General features: G+C 46.6%; 1 protein-coding gene across 3 annotated transcripts in view; it reads left to right on the plus strand.

The window, feature by feature from the left end:
- Positions 1-20,931, plus strand: part of Tbxas1 (thromboxane A synthase 1) — a 164,925-nt gene that overhangs the window by 49,983 nt on the left and 94,011 nt on the right. For all 3 annotated transcript variants that reach the window (XM_075953768.1, XM_075953765.1, XM_075953767.1), the window contains exon 4: positions 15,516-15,612. In XM_075953768.1, coding sequence (XP_075809883.1) covers positions 15,516-15,612 — 97 coding nt within the window. The remainder of the gene's footprint in view (positions 1-15,515; positions 15,613-20,931) is intronic.

Below are 20,931 nucleotides of genomic sequence, written 5' to 3' on the forward strand. Positions count from 1 at the left end.
ACAAATAAGAGAAATTTACTTCTCATGGTTCTGGGGTGTGGGAAGCTCAAATATCAGGGCACCAGCAGGTCGGGTATCTGGTGGGGGTTAGTTTTCTGGTTCATGGGTGGCCCCACATGGTGAAAGACATAAAGAGGCAATTTTGGGATCCTTTTCTAAATGCACTAATCCACTTAAAAGGGCCCTGTATGACATAATTACCCCCAGAGGGCCACCCCGAATATAATTACCTAAGGGATTAGGATGCCAACATATAGATTTGGGGGTGCAAACACTGAGACAGTAGGAGAGTTCTTGATGACAGAATATCCTATGTGATTTAGCAATGAACCCCTCTAAGGACCACATTCTACAAGAGGGGAAATGATGGGAGTTCCAGGGTGTGTCTGAACTCTGGAATCTTCTGTCTCTTATCCCTGGATAGTCTAATGGGCTCATTTCTCAAAGCGTGTCCTTTGGACCACTTCCACCAACAATAATGGTCGCTGCATGGAAAATAAAAAGGAAGGGAGCAGAGTCCAAGGAACACAGCCTTCGTGACTGCGATATCTCAGTGAGCTCCGTGGGATAAGATGCTCGGAAAGTCTCCAAGTGAGAAGCTCAAGGCTCGCTGCTTATTTGGCCACAGGACTCTTCTGTGTCCCATGATATCTTTTTGGAGTAGAATATGGAAAACAGGCTTTGAGTGGAAACACAGACCTTATTAATTTACCTTTATTAATGGTAAAACTCCATGTAAGACAACAACCCCTAGTCAGACATGGTGGCTCGTTCCTGTAATCTGAGGCAGGTATAGATGGACCAAGAGTTCATGGCTATCTTCTGCTGCCTAGAGAGTTGGAGACCAGCCTGGGCTACATGAGACCCTGTTTCAAAAACAAAACAAACGAAAAAACTAAGCAAGCAAACGAACAACAGAAAAACATTGACAAGAGTCGTTTCCTCGCCATTGTGAGTCAGCAGGACAGCCAGTGGGTGCCCTGGGCGGGAGGGAGCATGTCTGTTCTGCCTACAGTAGAGAGGCTGGGGCCGCGCTACTGTGAGCTCTGCTTGTGCGCTGCTCCCTTCAACCTTTGAACCTCTCCGCTTCCCTTCCCAAGCCCCAGGAGCCAGTCATCCCAGTATTTAGTGTGCATGTTTGCATGGCCACAGCCTATTGTCATTGCATGCATAGCATGTGTGGCCACTGTGACATCATAGGTCTCATGCTGGGCCTTAGGCCTTTGTCTGTGTTTTTAAGTCCCGTCATGTTGCTGTGCTCTTATCAAACCTGTTACGTTTCCCTGCTGCCTAACACCTGAGTCTTTACCTGCCCACTGTCCCAGGGCTTCCAGAAAATTGCCCTCTGGGCATCCTTTTATAGGCTCTTTAAGAACCTATGAGATAAAGCTGTGGGCTACCTTCTTTGCTTATGACTGTAAGAGATGCTTCTCATTGTTCCCAGGGTCCATCCACATATCAAACGTTGTAATTTAAGAGTAGGATACATCCTTCCAGTATGGTCTCTCCTGTAACCACCCAACAACACACAAGCGTCTTTAAGATGGAAAGGGCATAAGGCAGGAAGCAGTGTGCACCGGATTATATGGCGTATTAGTTTGCTGTCCACTGCAGTGGCATAATGACAGGAGAAGCATCTGAGCTTATGGCTTCAGAGCTGTGGTGGTTTGAATGAGGAATGTTGCCCATAGCCTCGTGATTTAAACACTCAATTGGTGGCTCTGTTTGGGGAGGTTAAGGAACCTTTAGGACACAGCGCCTTGCTGGAGGAAGTACGTCACTGGGGACGGGCTTTGAGAACTGGTAGCCTCAATTCACTTCCAGTTCACTCTCTCTTTTTTCCTGTTAGCAGCTGAGATATGAGATAGGATCTCTCAGCATCCTGTCCCTGCTACCATGCCTCCCACAACATTATGGACTCTACCTCTGGGGCCATAAAGCAAAACAAACTCTTTCTTCTAGAAGTTGCTTTGGCCCTGGTATTTTAATCACATCCACAGGAAAGTCACTGATATAAGAGGTTGCATACCACGGTGGCCAGTTCTGTGCTGAGGCAGCACACCGAGGTGGTAGCAGGAGGCTGTTTACCTCATGGTGGTCAGGGAATAGAGTGAAGACAGAAAGGGTTCAGGGAAGTATATGGCTTCAAAGACATATCTTGACATTTTCTTCAACAAAGCCCCACCTTCTGCAGTTTCCACTACCTCTAAGTAGCCTGTTAAAACTTTGAATCCATAAATAGATGAAGCCATTATGAAGACAGAGTCTCATGGTGCAATGGTAACTCCCAGACACGCCCCAAGGTGCCTTATTAATCTAGGCATTTCTCAACACAATCAAGTTGATATCCAGGCTCTACCATTATAAAATTATCCATGATATTTGCAGAAAAACACATATAACTAGAAATCATCATAGCAAGTGAATCAGTCAGACTCAGAAAGACAATTGCAGCATGTTTTCTCTCTGGTGGAACCTAGACTTTAAAGGATATAAGTTTGTAAATACATGTGTGTGTGTGGGGGGGGGTCATGAAACTAGAAAGGGGATCTCAGGAAAGGAAGAGAAGATCTAAAGAGAGGTGAGAGATAGAGAGGGTGATGGAATACATTTGATAGAAAACCAAAAGGAAGGGACAAATGGACAAGGAAAGGGACCAGCTAGAGAGAGGCAGTCTGAGTGTCTGAGCAGGCAGCCAATGAAAACAAACTCTAACAGCACATAATGTATAACGGCACATAATGCCAGGATGAAGCCATCACATTTTTTAAAAGACCAGCCACCATATATGAATCTATTTGTTAATCTGAAGCTCTCTTATTCCACAATAAGAAGTTATCTCTTGCCCATCCTGTTATTCCACGCACCTAGAACACTATCTGGCACATAACAGGTGCTTATAAATATTTGTTGACTGACTAAATGAATTGCCTCTTGGTACATATTTTTTCACAATAAACTTATCCCTGAGGAAACCTCAAATATTAGGAAGATCTTATTTTGCTCATTTGGGTAACTGGTATCTTCTAGAAGACAAAAGGAGCCTTAAAATCAAAGCTTAGAGGAAGTTGAATCATGATTGTCCTGATCAGGAGTTGGCCCATTAAAGTACAAAAGTGTTGTATAGAGTAAAGGCCATCTGGGGATGAATGGAGAAAATGTGTATTTGTGGGGCTGGTGGGCCCCATCCACACAGGGCATTGGTAGGGTCCTTGCAGGTCTGCCACCCACTCCTGCTCCTAGGGTTACCATTGCCTGTACCCCACCTCCCTGGGGTCACCTTAGGGCAGCAGAAAGAACACGGGATTAGAAGCCATCATCTGGTCTTAACCTAGCTATTCTTAGGAGATCCCACAAATCTTTCAGCCATTCGGTCACCTTCACAACATACCTGAGTACCTGTCTCTATCACAGGTCCAGTGGTGTGGACCTTGGAGGTCACTCAGAGCCCCCAAAGGATCCAGGAGTTCAGCTGTAATGTCTTTACTCCTCTGGCCTGACTTTCAAAGGCTTTCTTGTGGTCAGCTGCATCTTGAGGGAGGGCATGCACATCAGGAACCCTGCTCAGCTGCTCAAGGCTAGGTCCCTGAGTCCCTGCATGCGGGTATGTAGGGTGTCTCTAGAGAATCCCTGCCCTGGTGCATCCTCTTGAGTGAGGGGTGTTCTCAGGAGATGGTGCCTCCATCCAGTTGTCTCTAGATGGGATTCCAGAGAAAATGTATTTATTTTCTAAGCTATGAAATGTGTGCCTGTGCACGTGTGTGTGCATGTGTGTACGTATGTGCGTACATGTGTGCGTGTGCATGTGTGAGCACATGTGTGTGCATTGTGTGCGCACACTCGTGTGTGCACGTGCATGCATGTGTGTACGTACGTGCGTACATGTGTGCCTGTGCACGTGTGTGTGCATGAGTGTACATACGTGCATACATGTGTGCGTGTGCATGTGTGCGTGCGTGTGTTTGATCATCTTGAAGCTTACTTCCATTTCTAAAAACTATTTTTTTTGGCTTAAAAATTCTCCCTGCCCTTGTTTCTCCCTGGTTGTGTCTGGATCTCTTATTAAAACTTCCCTTTCTTGCTGTCACACATCTGGGCTTTCTAACACCCAGCTCAGGACAGCACATCTCTCACTGGTACTAGGTTCTTCTTCTGGCTTCATTGTCTTCGCAGAAGTGGCAATGCCCTTACCAGACTCCCTGTTTATATTCTGAGCCTGTGTGGCAGGTGATTTTGTAATATACTTTCAAATAAGGGTATATTCTCTATGTGTCTACATACACAAATGCACACACACACACACACACACACACACACACACACACACTCCCTCCAGTACCCAAGACTATGCCTGGGTGTAACATATAGGCAAAAATTCTCAGGGACAGCCAAATGACTATTTTAATGTTCCTTTGTCCCTGCGGTACCATCCAACTATTTATTTAGTAGCTTGATGCTGTTGGCATCAACAACTTTGCCTTATAGGCTGCTTTTCATGTTTATGATTCTTGCTGTGAAAAAAATCGCTTGCCTAACATCTGTTCTGAATTTGTTTTTGTTTTTTTTCCTTTATTTTTATTTATCTATTCCCGATTGAATTAAATTTGCACAAGGACACTAACTTGGATTGGAATCTTCAGTGTCCTTCAGGATTTCTACACACTTCAATACATCTCTTAATTACTCTTTTTTTTATTGTTATGAGATATACATGCATACCCCGCTCACACAGGCAGATTGGCTTGCAGCTTACCTCTGTCTGTCCTCCTCTGGGGAATACGTTTTATTAACTGAATAAATTAAATGGGCGGGTATACTCAATAGAGGAGGGAGGTTTATCGTTATAGGTTTTGTTTCAAATATTTTCCCCCTTTGTTGCCCAGTTCTCTCCTGTATTCATAGCTCTGCTTTTAGAGAAAGATTTACTATATCTTAATGTAGTCATAACTCACCAGGATGCGGGGGGGGGGCTTCATCTTTTAGATGAAGACTCTGAGGGCTGGAGCCAGGGAGGCTATCTTCTTCCTGCCTACAACCAGAAACGACGGAGAACAGCCACAGACTCGGAAGTAGATCATTGCCTGGACCTGTGACTCCCAGCGGACAAGTTTAGGGCCTTTTTGGGAACGCAGGCAGCCCCCTGAGGAAGCCTACACACTATCCACACACTATACCATTGTGGCAGTCCCAGTCTCCCAGAGCAAGCCTCATCCATGTTTTCATGGGCGCCGATGGGGTGGGGTGGTTAGGAGAGCATGTAGAAGGTGGAGTGGGCTTGGGCAGTACAGAGCAAATCATAATGGTGCTTCCTCTTCTTGGGGCCTCCCCAGGTGGATCCGTAGTTCTCTGGCCATTTCAAGGGTGGTTTCCTTTGACCACAGACACCATGAAGCCCCTGTTGTCACCAGTGCTTAGAAACCTACCTAGAGACCACATGCATATTCCTAGCAACCAGCGGGAATGTTCTCAAGAGGGCTGAAAACTTGCTTTACTCCAAGACTTGTGACATCTACCAGATGAATGAAATCAGGGCTAAGTACAAAGCCTCTTCCGTGCTGGCTAGCTCTCACGGTACTGGAAGGTGCTATGTAGGTTGCTGAGTAGGGTGGGGTGATTATAAAGTCTTCCAACCATGAACCCTGTGAAACTCAGTAATGACCAGCATGGTAAGACATGCCTGTCGGTGCAATGGTAGCTCAAATGTTATGGAGATAACCAACAACTTTCTGATTAGATTAAAGGCCTATTCCACAGATGAAGTTCATGTTCGGTACTGTAACTCTGGCCAATACCCCATGGTTAGGGAGTTCACAGGCTCTGGGGGTGGGGATGGACCTTCTACTATCATTCTGCTTAAACAGACAAAGTTTTAAATTTCCTTCTAAGCTTGTATCTCTCCATCTATAGATTCATGAGACTTTTAAGCCTTATCAGAGAAATTTCATGCTGTGGATAGTGACTAACACACAAATTCACAAATGGCCAAAGAGTAGAGAATGTCAGCGGAGCACTCAGCCACAGATGGGGATGACCCACCCAAAGCTCAGGGATATCAAGGAAGAGGTAGCAGAAAGACCTTAAGAGCCAAAGTCAGGGAGGACTAGAGAGGAACAGCATCTTGCAGATATGACAGGACTCTGTGAGCTCACAGCAGCTATTGCCTGCACAAGACACGTACAAGATCAACCCAGTCAACATTCCATCATGGAGTTGGAAGAGACATATGAGCCCCTCCCAACAAATTATTGGCAGTTGATGACTTCCGGAGGAGGAAGGGTCAGTGTTCTTTGAGGTTGTGGCCCCTGTAGGTTGGCCACACTCTAGTGCGTGGTCCCCGCTGGTAGATGGGGAGCACAAATTAGACTTAGGGACCGTTTAAAAAGAAGTGGATGAGTTGGAAAGGGTCTAGGAGGAGTTGGGGAGTGGGGATAAAATACATTATGTGAAATTCTCAAAGAATTAATTTTTTTTTTAAAGTCAGCTGCAGGAGTGAGGGCCCCAAGAACAGGGTGGGTGGCCTGCATGCCTGTAGGGTATCCCCGTGCTAATAAGCATTTTGGAGGGGAAATCTGCACAAAGCAAAGGGATATAAAGACTGAAAATCTAGGAAACCACAAATAACTTTGTCATAAGAAGAGTGAGGGGGTGTAATTCTCAAACTGTATGCTGAGACACCCCAGGATGCCACAATTAATCCATAGGGTCATCCTTAAATATTGTAAATGTTTATTGAAAAATACAGCGACATCTATTGGTCGTTACAAGAATTGCTTTCAATCTTCTATGTTCATTGAGTGCAAGAGTACCTCTCTCTCTCTCTTTCTCTCTCTCTCTCTCTCTCTCTCTCTCTCTCTCTCTCTCTCTTTCTCTCTGTGTGTGTGTGTGTTTAAATATCTACTAAGTTGTTAGAACATGAGTACCTATTTGCTAATCAAGAACAAGAGTATTAAGTAATTCTTTAGACCTATGAGATGCTATAAAATATAAAATAAGGAATCCAAGAACTTTGGTAGGGAAACAGAAGGGCCAGCAGTTAAAGGTTAAAAAATTGGGACTTGTTTCAAATAATAAAAACCCATCAGAACTTAGAGTGAGTGAGGTCACATAGTTACCTTCTGTCCCCAAAAGGTAGGTTTGGCCCTAATGGAGCTTAGCTTTGGAGACACAAACCCCCACTGAGAGCCTCTGCAATAGTTTAAGTAAAAGTGGCAAGGCCCAAACACAGTCGGCATGAGAGGTTAAAATGGGATTCTAGCACCCCCCCCATAACAATATGGAAACCACAGCTTCTCTATAGCATTGTGGGGGCCTCCATACCAGGGGTCATTCGCCCAGGAGTTGACTGCCAAGGAGGAGCCGCTAGCCCAGGAACCACTAGTTCGCAAGGAGCTGCTTATGCTAAGTGTTCAGGAACTGCAAATCATCAAGCTAACTTTCTCTGAACTTCTTGGAATTTGTGAGTCTGGATACTCGTCATAGTCCTTGCCAGAGCACATGGCCCGCTTTCCTGTGTCGCTTCCTGACACTTCCATATGCAGCCAAAGGTGAGATGTTAGGGCAGGAGAGCAGCTGCCTGTGGCATCTTTTACTGCTGGGAGGTGAGGCCGGCACTGAGGCACAGAAGCCCTCTGTCCAGTGGTGTCCAGCAGGTCCCATGTGTTCCCATGGTGTCCGTCATGCACGTGTTCAGATTCCTTCTGCTGGTGTGGGGGTGTCAGGCTTCCACTGGGAACCTCCTAATCCCCCCACAGGCACCTCTAAGTTCATTTTTCACAGATGGGGCTATCACTGTCCTCTAAGTTCATTTTTCATAGATGGGGCTATCACTGTCCATGAGTCACACTGACACACAGTTCAGGGCTGACAAACTCCCCACTGACCTTCACCGTGACCTCTTTTCTCAAAGAAGCAGACTCACGATGGGCACGATCTGTCCAAGGTGGCCCAGCTGTTACTTGCAAGCAAGGCCTGGAACTGAGTCCCCAAGATTCCAGTTGCCCATACACACAGCACTGCCAACCTCACCTTGGGACCCCTGACAGCCTCGGTAGGCCAACTCAGTGACAACCCCTTCTACGTCTTCTGTAAGTCACACACTCGCTGAGAAATCTGGACACATTACAGAACAAAGTGGAAAGAAGTGCCCACAGCTCCCTGCTTCAGATACACGCCCGGTGTACTTTCCTCCAGACTTGTAAGACTTTGTCAGCTGGATGCCCGGCAGAGTATGTGCTTGATAAATACTTCTTCGATGCACCAATTAATACTGGGCTTGACTATTATTCAGTAACAGAACCACGCTGCTATTTTTACAAGGTGAACCTACACCTAGCTGTGGAGCCTGGATCTTTCTGTGTGATTGTGAGTGGCAACCCCACCCCCCACTCCCACCCATGAACAAACAGTCCCATAGGTTCGTTGTCCCTGCCAAAGGCAGGGCCTTCTGGAATAGGGCCAGGTGGCCCCCAGGCTAATGCCAACAGTCTCGCCTGTCATGGTTCCCAGAAAGAAGGCAGCTGTGCTATTTTAGTTAGACTGGTCAGTTTTTTTTTTAAAGAAAGAAAGAAAGAAAGAAAAGAAAACCACTAATTAAGCAAGTCAAACAAGTGTTATTTTTAACTGCACAGTACTTCACTGATTCGCCTACATTTTCTCTTCGACCAGGTGCTCTGGGGTTGAATAAGCAAATTATTCTGTGCATAAATAAATATAAATGAATAATTGGTTATGAATTTCTGGCCCCTATAGTAGTCAGTGTGCAACTTGGATTAGCAGGGAGCAAGACCTCACCTCCTTAATTGGGCTGGAAGGGGGTTTCTGGTCCATTAAAGAAAGAATCTGCTCTCAGTCCGTTGAGGAGGGAAAAGATACAGACAGGGTGGCTGGAGCTTGTCTGGGCCCTTAGCACACCTGCTTGCACTGGATTTTACAGACCAGGCCAGCCAGCCTGGGAGGAAAGGCAAGGTTGGGCATCTTGGAGAAGGACAGCTCTAGGCAGTGGTCGGAAAGTCCTTGCCTTGGTCAAGTCCTGATTTCCTGTTCCGGAAGGGAGTAGAATGGCTTCTTCTTACGTGCATGCAGTGAGTGAGGTACTGTAGGAAGCTCAGCATGGCAGGGAGCAAACACTGGTGCTGACCATGGTGACCGCAAAGGTTTTGAGAAGGACCCGCGACCTAGGCACACATCACTGACCAGTTTCGTAGTTTGGACTCTTTCTTTGCACCCCATCAGCTTAACTTTCAAGAACCAGAATTTCATTTCCTTCTAAATTCATAGAATTAAAGCTGCAGTGAATTATGGTTATCTTAATTTCACCCCCATGTTTCAGCTGCAGCATAGAGAGGCTGAGGAGTCTGTGTCTAAACCGTCCCCTGCAACGGGACGCTGGGATGATGAGTGCAGATCCCACCTGCTGAGCTCCAAGGCATACGGTGCCATACCATCTCAGGAAACCGGAAACAGGGAGCGGGAAAATACGTACCAAAACACTTTAGACTGAATGACTTACAAAGAAGAAAGGTTTCTCCAACTCACAGTTCTGGATGCTGGGAGGTCCAAAGTTGATGAGCTGCGTTTGACTGGAGCCTCATTTTGATGGGAATTCCGTGCAGAGTCCAGAACATCACACAACGAGAAGAGTACGTCCTGGAAGTGGTACCAAAGTAGCCTTTCAACAGATCTGCTCTCGGGGTGACCCAGTAATTCATCCATTCTGAGGCCGAACCTCTGTGGCCTAATTAGTCCCTGAAGGGACCATCTGAACACACCTTCGAGGGCTACCTTCCTCCCGGGGAAGATTAAATTACAGCAAAGGTTTTGGTAGAAACATTTAAACCCAAAGAACATACTAAAATAACAAGACAGAGATCATATTTTTTTAAAGGAAGTTTCCTGGAGGCAGAACAACACTGTACTGGTTCAGATTTTGTGATTATATATGATAGAAACCCAAGTCAAACTAACACAATGTAAGCCTGTGGGATCCAGTGAAGGGATACAAGGGCCAGAGGCTGAAATTTGAAATTGTGCTTCCTAGAAAGTCTCTCTCTCTCTCTCTCTCTCTCTCTCTCTCTCTCTCTCTCTCTCTCTCTCTCTCTCTCTCCCCCCCCCCCTCTCTCAGTGTATGTGGGTGTGCGCATGCACGTGTCTGTGTTTTAAATCTCTGCGGGCATCTCTCAGTTCCTTCTGCAGATAGTTCCCCCCATGCAGAAGGAAAATGATCCCCACATCCCCAGATTCATATATTGAGCTGGAGTTTTGGCGCTCTAGGAGGAAGATGGCACTTTTGTGCCCCCAACGTCTGGAAAAATCCCAGTGCATGCTGGATGGAGTGTGCAAGCCTTGGACCAGTTACCAAGGATGGGATGCTATGCTCAGCCAGGCCCAGATGATGAAATCCATCCCATGAGCTGAGGGGCGTGGCTCTGTAACCTTGCCTTCAGAGCTGCATTGGCTGGGAGGATAGCTTCCCAAGGAGAAGAGGCTCCCAAGGTTGACATGGTGGAGCCATCCCAGGCTCTGGGAAGAAAGGCCGCACCTGCGTAAGTCAAATGCATTTTCCCTATTTAAGATCTTGCCAGGAGCTCCTCAAACTACAGATGAGCATTTTTATCAGCATAAATTCACAAGATTACACAATTTACATGTAAAACGGGGCCAGTTTTCTCACGAGGTTCATAAAGCAGCTCTGAGGCAATTCTAAAGGAATTGTTGCAAAATTGGTTTTAGCATTAGTAATATTACTAGAAAAATACAGAAAGACTCCCGTGGCGACTCCTTCCACCAGAATATACAAGTATTATTTTGCTTTTTTACAAAAATCCAGAGGGTGTACAAAATTATTTTGATCATAAGAAACTCAATACAAATATCTTGCCAAAATATACGTGCCTCCCATAGTTTTTAGGATTTGAGGAAATGAAAATGGGCGTGCCCTCTGCTCAGACAGAGACCAAAGTTTCTAAGGTGGGGCCCCGATGTGTCCACTGTCAATGGTATCGGAATCCCCTGGGAGCTTGTTAAAATAAGTGGGTGACTGGTCCCACCCCTGTCTGAAACCCTGGCTTGGTATGCCTGGGTGGGGCCCATCCTTCCTTGAACGCTTCATTTTTGGCTTTGGCCAGCTGCTGAGGTTCTGAGCCACTGTCCTAGAAGGGTGGCCCATCTTCTAGCATCTGAACCCGAGAACTAGTTGCTATGTAGGTTTCTGGGGGGCACCCAAGTCTGGTAGGACAGGCTTGGCTGGGAATGGGTCTGTGTCTTTATTTTTTTTAATTTTTATTATTATTTTTACAAATTTTCACCTCCTCCCCGGGTCTGTGTCTTTAAAGTTTATTAATTTCCTGCATGAAACGTTATCTTAGTTTGAAATAATTATAGATGCACAGAAATTTGCAAGCAAATAAACAAAAAAACACACAGGGAAGTTCAGCGTCTTCATCTCTAAGTTTACCCTATGGTGATCTACACCACATGCAGGTAAAATTGCAGCGTGTTATCAAAACCAGCAGGCGGAACCTGATTCACGCACAGAGATCATTCAGATTTTCTCCAACTGTATATGCACTTACGAGTGTGTATGTGTAGAGTATATATGTATGTATCTCTCTCTCTACCAATATCATGGTTTCAAACGCTACAGTCAAGTTGCTAGTGTACTCATTCCTCCTGCTTCGTTCTTCAAGGAAAAAAATCAGTTTTTTAAATCTTTTGTCTTCTCATATGAATTTTAGAGTAAGTTTGACCATGCTTATGTTAATTTTTTGGTAGGATTTTGATTGGGAATGCATCACGTCTGTGGTGAGTTTAAGTAGGATTGTACCTTTATAGTGTTTTTCACCCCTGAACATGGTTTGTCTCCACATTTACTTATGGGTTCTTAGATTTCTTTCCTCAACAGTGTGTTTGTGTGTGTGTGTGTCTGTGGTGTCTCTGTGTGTTGCCGTCTTGCTTTGCAACGACGGGAAATGAATCTAGGACCCCATGAGTCAGGCAAATGTTCTATCACTGGGCTCCATCCCTAGTTGGTTCTGTGTGGGTTTTCCCTAAACTTTTAAAATTTTTACTTGATGTGGTAGTTTGTGTGAGAATGAATTTAAAATTATGAATTCCAATTTTGTGGTCATAGGTTTTCGTGGTCATTTTTGTGGTTCAGACTGGTACTATATTTTCTTTTACTAATATTCTTATCAGCATGAAAAGGAATGGGGTCCATGACAGCATTTCACTTACACTTCCTTTATCCTCTGCCACTCCCTTTCCTGTCCTCTGTCCCCTTCTTGCTGCTCTTCTTTTTCTGTCTATTGTGTGTGCATATGTGTGGGAGTCTGTGCAAGCCATAGGAGGACCTCAGACTCGCTGGAGCACTTACGTGGTTGGGAGCTGCCATGTGGATGTTGGGAACAAAACCCAGGTCCTCTGCAGGAGCAACAAGTGCACCAAAGAGCTGAGCCATCACACACCCTGTTTCTGATTTATTAAAATATTGCTGCCATTTGTGCCGTGTCATTAGTAGTTTCAAAATATGCATACATAACTTATCTTGGTCTACGGGTTGAGTGTGGCCGCCTTACACTCTGAGTGAATATAGAAGCCTTCCACATGGCTTTGTCTCCTGACTTCAGAATGTAACCATCTCCAGCTTTTCCTCCAAGTGTGCTGATCACAGCTGGTGAGATTTTAGCTCTGCGCCAGCCACCAATATCCTTAGAGAAGTTATGAGCAGAGGGATAGATAGCCAATTGTGTTTTACCTGTGGTCTTTGTTTTATGAATTCTGTTATCATTCCACTTCTCACTGCAGAATTTCCTTTAGGGTAGATCTACTAGTGATAAATTCTTTTAGCTGCTCTTCTTAAAGCACAATGTTTAACCTGTTTCCTGAAAGATACCTTCACCAGGGATACTGGGAAGTTTTTGCCTGTACCAGCTAATATATATACACACACACACACACACACACACACACACACACACACACAATTCCTTCTGTCCTCCAGGATTTTGGCTGTGTGTGTGTAAACATTTGTGTACATGCATGTGTACATGTTTGTACATGCGCACATGTGTACTTATGTTCATGGAAGTCAGAGATCAATGTTGGATGTCTCGTTTATCTCTCTTAACTTTGTATTTTGAGATAGGATCTTTCCCTGAAATTGGAGCTCGCTGTTTGGCAGGATTGGCTGCCCAGCAAGGGCCGAGGGGTCTCCCATCTCTCCCTCTCCAGTGTTAGGATTAGAGGTGTGTGTTGCCATGTCCAGTTTTTTCCCCTCATGGCTGCTGAGAATTTGAACTCAAGTTCAGCAGCAAGCAGGTCAACTGAGTCGTCTCTCCAGTCCTCTGGTTTCCATTCTCTCTCTATCCCCCTAGCTCCCTTTCCCTTCCTGTTGGTGTGTTGTTCCTATGTCCTCTCTGTCACTTTCCATCTCGCTCCTATACGGCAAGGTCTCTCGCAGAGCGCGGAGCTAGGCCCTCCCGGCCACCTCCCTGCCTCCACACACTGCGATTATAGAAACCCTCTGCCACACCTAGTTCTGGGACCCTCAGCTCAGCTCCTCTTGTTTGCGCAATTTCTCCCACCTACCGAGCAGTCTCGTTGGTCTCGGGCCCCATGATTTCTGATGAGAAATCTTCTGTCCTTTCAATCAATTCCTGACAAGGGCCATGTTAAGACGTTTCTTCTTTCTTTCTCGATTTTTCTCCCTGCTGTGTGTTTCTTTGTGTTTGAGGTTCATTTCACTGCCTGAATTTTTTAACTTAGTCTTTTTTCAGACTCGGGGATTCTTCAGCTAGCGCTTCCTCAGATGAAGGTGACTTATAACACACTTCCAATCTGAGAGCCGTGTTCCGGGCGGAGGCAAGGGGTCCACACCCTTTTCAATGTGGACAGAGTCTTATAAGTGTTCTTTCTTCTGGGTTGGGAATCTATAGCCTGGTTCTCTCTCTGGTCCTCAGAGGACTCTGACACCTGCCACAGACTTTATAAAAGTGTTGGTAATGGCTGCACTGGGTTATTTTCGGTGTTCTTGGTTAAAAACAGTAAGGAACTAGTTGGTGGCCTTTCTTTCCTTGTACCACATCTGTTGAATTTCTGTGGTCCAAAGACTTCCCTAACAATTTTGGAAAATATGATCAGTTGGATGAATATTTTATGAGTGCCTAATAGATGCCAGATAAATCCTTTTTCTTACAAAAAAAAAGGGAAGTATGTATGGATGTGTTCTGTTGTGTACCTCGCTCAAGTATTGAGCACATGTGTGTGCGCATGTGTGTGCATGATGCGGAGGCTAATGTTGGGGGCACCTTTAGTCACTCTCCACTTCATCTTGGAGACAAGGTCTTTTACTGAACCTGGGGCTCACAGGCCGGCCGGCCAGTGATTCCAGGAACCCACCATCTCTGTGACTCTCTCCGGGCCCTGGGGAAGCACATGGCCACAGCCAGCTCTGTTTCCGTGACTGCTGGGGATCTGAGCTCAGCTCCTCAAGGTCGGGTGACAGGTGCTCTGCCAACCGGGTCATCGCAACAGCCCCTCTCTTCTTGTTTTTTCACATATTTGGTGAAGGGAAGACTAATTTTGAAATGAACATCGTTTTCGCTTATGAAAAGCTGAGTTAGAATCCTTTTTCTGTTAACGTGGTTTCCCTTTTAAAATCGGACCCACGATGCTCTGAACAGGCGGCACCAGGCCCCCAGTTACACCCAGGAATGCGTCAGCTCATCTGGAAGCGTGCCTGGCGGCGGCCGTATCATTATTCAGCTTTGCCATGCACAGTTAGTCCATAGTCACAGTGCTCCCCCAGCAGGTGTGGGTGAGGGCGGGGTGGGGGGGATGAGGGTGGGGAGGGTGGGGGGCGAGAGGGTGAGGGCAGGGGGGTGGCTTGGGTCCTCGGTACCTTCATAAAGATAAACCACGTATGTAAGCACTCTCTCTGGCCAGAGTTCACCAGCAGCAGGTGGCTGGCTGAGGCTGTCCTCCACCTCTTGGATGCCGGCAGTATCCACTGAACTCCCTTGGACAGAGCTCAGCCCTTCAGAAGCAGGGTTAATCATTCCTGTGTTCTCCCTGGCATCTGCCTATTCATTCAGCGTGGAATTAGTATAAATGTTTTCATTCTAAAATGCCAACCTCTCGTGTCTGGGAAACTCTGCCATTTCCCCCCCATCTCACTGTTGGATCTCCGGAGCCCTTGTTAGTGCATTGACATTTATCGACCTGCCTTTTCTCTCAGCCCATAAGCTGCCTGAGTCAGGGACGTGTCTTATCTAAATCTCCAGTCCTGGGACAGGTGGCAGTTTGCAGGTGTTGATGGGAAGTGCTTTGGCGACACTTTATCTCGAATCGACTATTGCTCGCCATTGGAGCTTGTACTCTCCCATGTCTACATATTTACTTCCCACTAATTGTTCACCCTTCATTCTAAACCACTCTGAGTTCTTTTATTGTCGGGGAGGGGGCAGGAGACATGGGTAAAAGCGGTGTATTTTAAAAGCAATTTGTTTGATCCTTTCTAGGTACTATCTTGGTCGTCGGATGTATATTGTCATTTCTGAACCAGACATGATCAAGCAGGTGTTGGTTGAGAACTTCAGCAACTTTTCCAACAGAATGGTACGTAGTTCCTCTCGGTGTATGGATGAATGGGGGTGGGGTCATCCTAAAATGTAAGAACTTACAGGTGTGGAGGGGTGGCTTGCCATGGTTAACTTAGGTTGATAGTTTGACACACTTATGAAGTGGGAACTCAGCAGAGGAATTACCTCCACCAGATTGGTCTGTGGGGCATTTTTTTGATGGCTAATTGATGCTGGATGCCCAGCCTACTGTGGGTGGTACCATCCCTAGAAGGGTAGCTGACCATAAGCCAGTAAGAAATGTTCATCTGTGGTCTCCGCTTCAGTTTCTGCCCTGGAAGCTGGAAGTGAAAACAAACCCTTTCCTCTCCAAATTGCTTTCGGTCATGGTGTTTATCACAGCAACAGGGAGTTCGTCATTTTGCTGCTGCTTCTGCTGCTGTGATAAAATGTCAAGTTCAAAAGTGACTTCTAGAAGAAAGAGTGTGTTTGAGCTTACCGCTCCAGAGGGATTGGAGCTCACAGCAGAAGTGGCAGGCGGGGGCCAGAGAAGAAGGATGCAAACACGGAAGGAAGCAGAGAAGGATGCAAACACGGAAGGAAGGAAGCAGGAAGTGAGGTGAGGCTATAAACACTCAAAGGTTCCACAGCCTTTCCCACTGCACCAGTGACTAAGGACCAAGTGTGCAAATCTCTGCACCTCTGAGGGGCATTCCCATCCAAACTGCCACAAACAAGAAGCAAATTACACAGGCTTCTCGAGACTGAGGTCTGCTCCCCTCCAAACTTAGCTCCCCGGTGAGCATGGGCTTTTGAGAGACGCCCACAACTGCTGCAAAGATGGCATTTACACCTAAGAAACACTCCAAGAAAGCTAGAGCAAAAGAGAAAGCGGAGCCCGTAGAAATGCGAAAGCCAGGAGAGTTGGCTAGAGCTGTGTTCAAAGCTAGAGGGTCCACAGGGCTCACGCCACGTGACTGAGAAATACCGAGCAGAGCGCGAACTCTGAAGGTCTGCGCTTACATCTTCCTCCGGAACTAGGAAAGCTAGAGAGAGCAGAGAAACGCCAGCGGTAGGGACGTTAGCCCCCAAGTATTAACAGCCGGGGCCCACACAGGACCCAGAGCCTGCTCAAGCCCCCAGCCCACTTCTAGATTTTTACCTTTAGTGAGAAAGATTCCAAATAGAAGGAATACCAGTACTGCCCATGTCTTCCCAGGGTGAGGAGACAGAAATTGTAATGAAGAAGGGTGGTGACCTTCATGTTAAGTCTTAGGAAAAGTCAAGAGAATCAATAAGCAGATGCTTGGGAGAATTTGGACAACCACGGTACCTACCGTTTTCTACAGGATCAAATTAAGAAGTGTGTTTGTGTGTGTGTGTGTGTGTGTGTGTATGTTTGTGTGCTTGTGTAAGCATGTCTGCATGCACATGTTGAAGTGCATATGTGTGAGAGCATGCAGTTTCAGTGTCAGTGTAGAGGTCAGGAGACAACCCCGGGTGTTTGTCTCTTCCTGCCTTCTACCTTCTTTTAGAGAGTCTCCTGTCACTGGCTGCTATACATCCCAAACTAGGTCTCCTCCTGCCTTCCCCTCCCATCCTGCTGGAGAAACACTGGGATTGGAGACACGTGCTGCCGAATCTGACTTTACAGGGGTCCTCACATGTGGCAAGCATTTTAGCTGCTGAGCCATCTCTCCAACCCCAAACGTCCCTTACCATTCTTCTAGAGATGGTAGGTAACCCTTCATTCTTCGGTTGACCATTTTGCAGCCCTGTGCAGCCCTGCCATAGGCCAGTCACCCCAAGGGTACCGGGTGTAAGGAGGGAGAAGGCAGCATCACGTCCTCAGGTCTTGTGGAGCAAGCAGTCCCGTGGAAACATCTGCAGCACACATGGAGAGGCCCCCACTGTGGGAAGAGCAGGGTGATCCACGGGTCAGGCGGCAATACTTAACTGCATGGCGCTTGCGACAGAGCGATCAAATGACAGGCATCCTCCTGCATCCTGTGCTTATTGAACAACAGAGTGGGTTTTTGGTCATTATGGAAAACATGAGGGGTGGACAGATGGCTCAGCAGTTAAAAGCACTTGCTACTCTCGCAGAGGACCTGGAATTGATTTTCGGCACCCATATGACAGTTCACGATTTCCTGTCATTCCAGTTCGAGGGGCTCTAATGCTGCTTTCTGGTCTCTGTCGGCACTGTGCCCATGTGGTACACAGACGTACATTCAGGCAAACACTCTACACACACACACACACACACACACAAGATTGGTGCAGAGAGCCTGTCCATTTCACAGACAAAGAAACTGAGGCCCATAGACGTCACATGGTCAGCCCACTCACAGACTAACAGGGATGAACAGAGGTACAAGGGCCTCCTCCCACTTCAAGCCCAGCACTCTCTTTCCTTTGCCACCACAGCAGGTGTCTTGGAGGGACATCTAGATGTCATTGGCCATTCACCCTAAATCCCAAATGTCTCATCTTCTAGTTCTAGAACACTGCCCAGTTCCTTACCCTACACGCCACTAGAAGGAGGTGACTATCTGCACCCTGTTTCCGTGTGGAGTGGCCAAAGGAATCAGCAGCTTAGCTGCTTCCTGCTGCATTGAATGTCACCGTTCTTTCACCCTAAGACCCCTGGCAGACTGCGCCCTGCGGGGACCTGACAGTTCAACCAGGTTTGTGAGCTAAGAATGTGTGTCAAAGAGGACAGACTACCAAGTCACATTCGAGCAGGCAGCGAGGGAGCCCTGGGTTCCTGCCATGTTTCCTGAGCCCACAAGAGCCCCTAGAGGTGACATGGGCATTATGATTCTGAATCTCTGACTTCCCACCCACCACACCCAAGACGGCTGTGCGGCAGGAGAGCGTGAGAGCTGGCCCCGAGGAAAGCTGCACTCTGGTGGATCTGCACAGTGCCGACAGACCCAGTGCATATGCTCTAACAGAGCACTGAATAAAGTTGCCCTTGGCCTCTGTCAGCTTCTCCCCCACCATCTTTAATTTCTTCCTCCAAAACTAGGTCCTGGCCCTAATTGCAGGCTCTGGCTCTTAATTCCTTCCCTCTTCCACTCAACAAGGGATGAAGCATTCAGCTCTTGAGGTCTTCCCACAAGATGGAAGAGCCTCCGTAACTCAGAGACAGTCCACATTCCAACCTGACCTCTCACTGGTCTCCAGCACAAGGTGTCCATCCCTCCATCACCCTGGCCTCTATAGTCACTCTCCCAGCCTGCCACCAGATCTTTGCCAATGCCAACAACTCCTAAAACAAGGCAGACTATAACAACAGGGCTTGTGCTGTTTTAGCAATGTGACCACGAAGTAAATCTATCTTCTGTAAGCCTGTGTCCCTCTTTTGGAAACTAAGCGTACATAAACTACCTTAGGCGAGGCTGTGTTTGAGTTGGACGGGGTCGCTCACGCGAGCCGTGGCCCCTGCTCCACACCCATTGGCTGCTTTCAGCCTTTCACCTCTTCTGCACTTTGCAAAGCCTCGCTGTCCTTCAAGGCTCTCGTCGGGTTCCGCCTCCTCCGGGAAGCCTTTCTGCCTCCACCCACATCTCCCCTTCTCTGCACCCTTATGCTTCTTCTATGTGCGTCATTTGCCTTTGCCACTGACCCCTCTGGGACTTCTGGCTTTTGTCCTAACTTAGTGCTGTTTTTCAAGCCTGGGGACTGTTTTTTCTACATCCTCATTATGTTTTATGTCCCAAACACGTAGTGACTGTCAGGTGAAATGTCTCCACGTGTGCTCTTGTGTTTGGACACTTGCTCCCCAGCTGGTGCTCCTGTTTTGGAAGGCTGTAGAATTTTCAGAAGGATGGGGCTTGGACGATGGAAGTGGGCTCCTGCAGAGTAGGTCTTAGCAATTCTAAGGTCTGTTTTCAGCCATCTATCTCAGCTTCCGGTCTACCAAGATGTTAACAATCAGCTCCATGCTCCGGTGGTAACCCCAGTGAGCGGCTGTCACTGCTATGATTTCCCTACTATGATGTACTTACTGTACACTTACACCATGAGGAAGAATAAACCCATCCTCTGTAAGTTACCTCTTTTTTTTTTTTAGTTTTTAAAAAATATTTATTTATTTATTATGTTTACAACATTCTGTCTACATGCATGCCTGAAGGCCAGAAGAGGGCACCAGACCTCACCATAGATGGTTGTGAGCCACCATGTGGTTGCTGGGAATTGAACTCAGGACCTTAGGAAGAGCAGGCAATGCTCTCAACCTCTGAGTCATCTCTCCAGCCCAGTTACCTCATGTCAGGTATTTGGCCATGATAATGAGAAAGGTAAAGAGTACAATGTCTCCCGTGAATCCAAATGGAATGTCCTATGGCTATAAGCTTGACCTTCTCCGCCGTATGGGGTACATCTGAACTTGGAGATTCCATATCTACTTCCCAGCAAGGTCATTCTCAAACACATAAGGAGATCCATCATAAATTAGATCTCTGGGAAACCCTGGAGATAACTTTCCATCTAGAATGACTTTGCTTGTCTTCGGCTTTGTTTATGGTCTTTAAGCCAATTCCATATTCATGATAAAACAACCCTGGTGACTCGATTAAACAAAAAAACAGTCATTAGAGTGGGATTTTCTCACAGGTTTTTAAAAGTCAAATTAAACCGGGTTCAGTGGCTCCCTCTTTCCATATGCTTATTTATCTGCTCAAAGAACTCAAGGAGATTAGTGAGGCGTGATTTCCCCTCACCGATGCCACGCCAGCCTTCCCTTTAATAAGCCGTGTTTACTTAAGTGTTCAGCTTTATTATACATTCACTCGGTAAACATTAAACGCTTACTCCATGTGAGCGTCTACCAAGAGGTCCCCTGTGATACAGAAACACTTCGGCATATTAGTTTGATGCATTAAATGAAAAGGAACTTAAATAACACATAGCTTCATTTTCCACCGTTGAGAGCCCGTCGCTGCTCGCGCATCCCATTTTGAGTCATGCAGACTCAAGGACAAGTTGGTAGAGAACGGCCGTGTGAAGGTCTGGAATCTGATGTGAGATGTGACAGTCTCATGGGAACGTCCATGGAGCGGAGGTGACACAGCAGGGGACTCTCTAACACAAATCGGTTCTGAGTAAATATTGAATCAAAAGCTCGTTGAAAGAAGTGTTCTTTGGCAGCTGGGTTTGGAGGCACACACTTGTAATCTCTGTACCAGGAGACTTAAGTGGGATAGTCACAAGTTCGAGGCCAGCCTGAGTCATATAAGAGACTCTATGTCAAAAGAAAGGGGTGGGGGACACAATATTGTTTTCAAACTCCAAAATGCTGGACTGAATAGGTCACCAACACTCAGCTCTCACCTCACATTTTCCC

This window comes from Microtus pennsylvanicus, chromosome 19 (assembly GCF_037038515.1).
Source record: "Microtus pennsylvanicus isolate mMicPen1 chromosome 19, mMicPen1.hap1, whole genome shotgun sequence".
NCBI lineage: Eukaryota > Metazoa > Chordata > Mammalia > Rodentia > Cricetidae > Microtus > Microtus pennsylvanicus.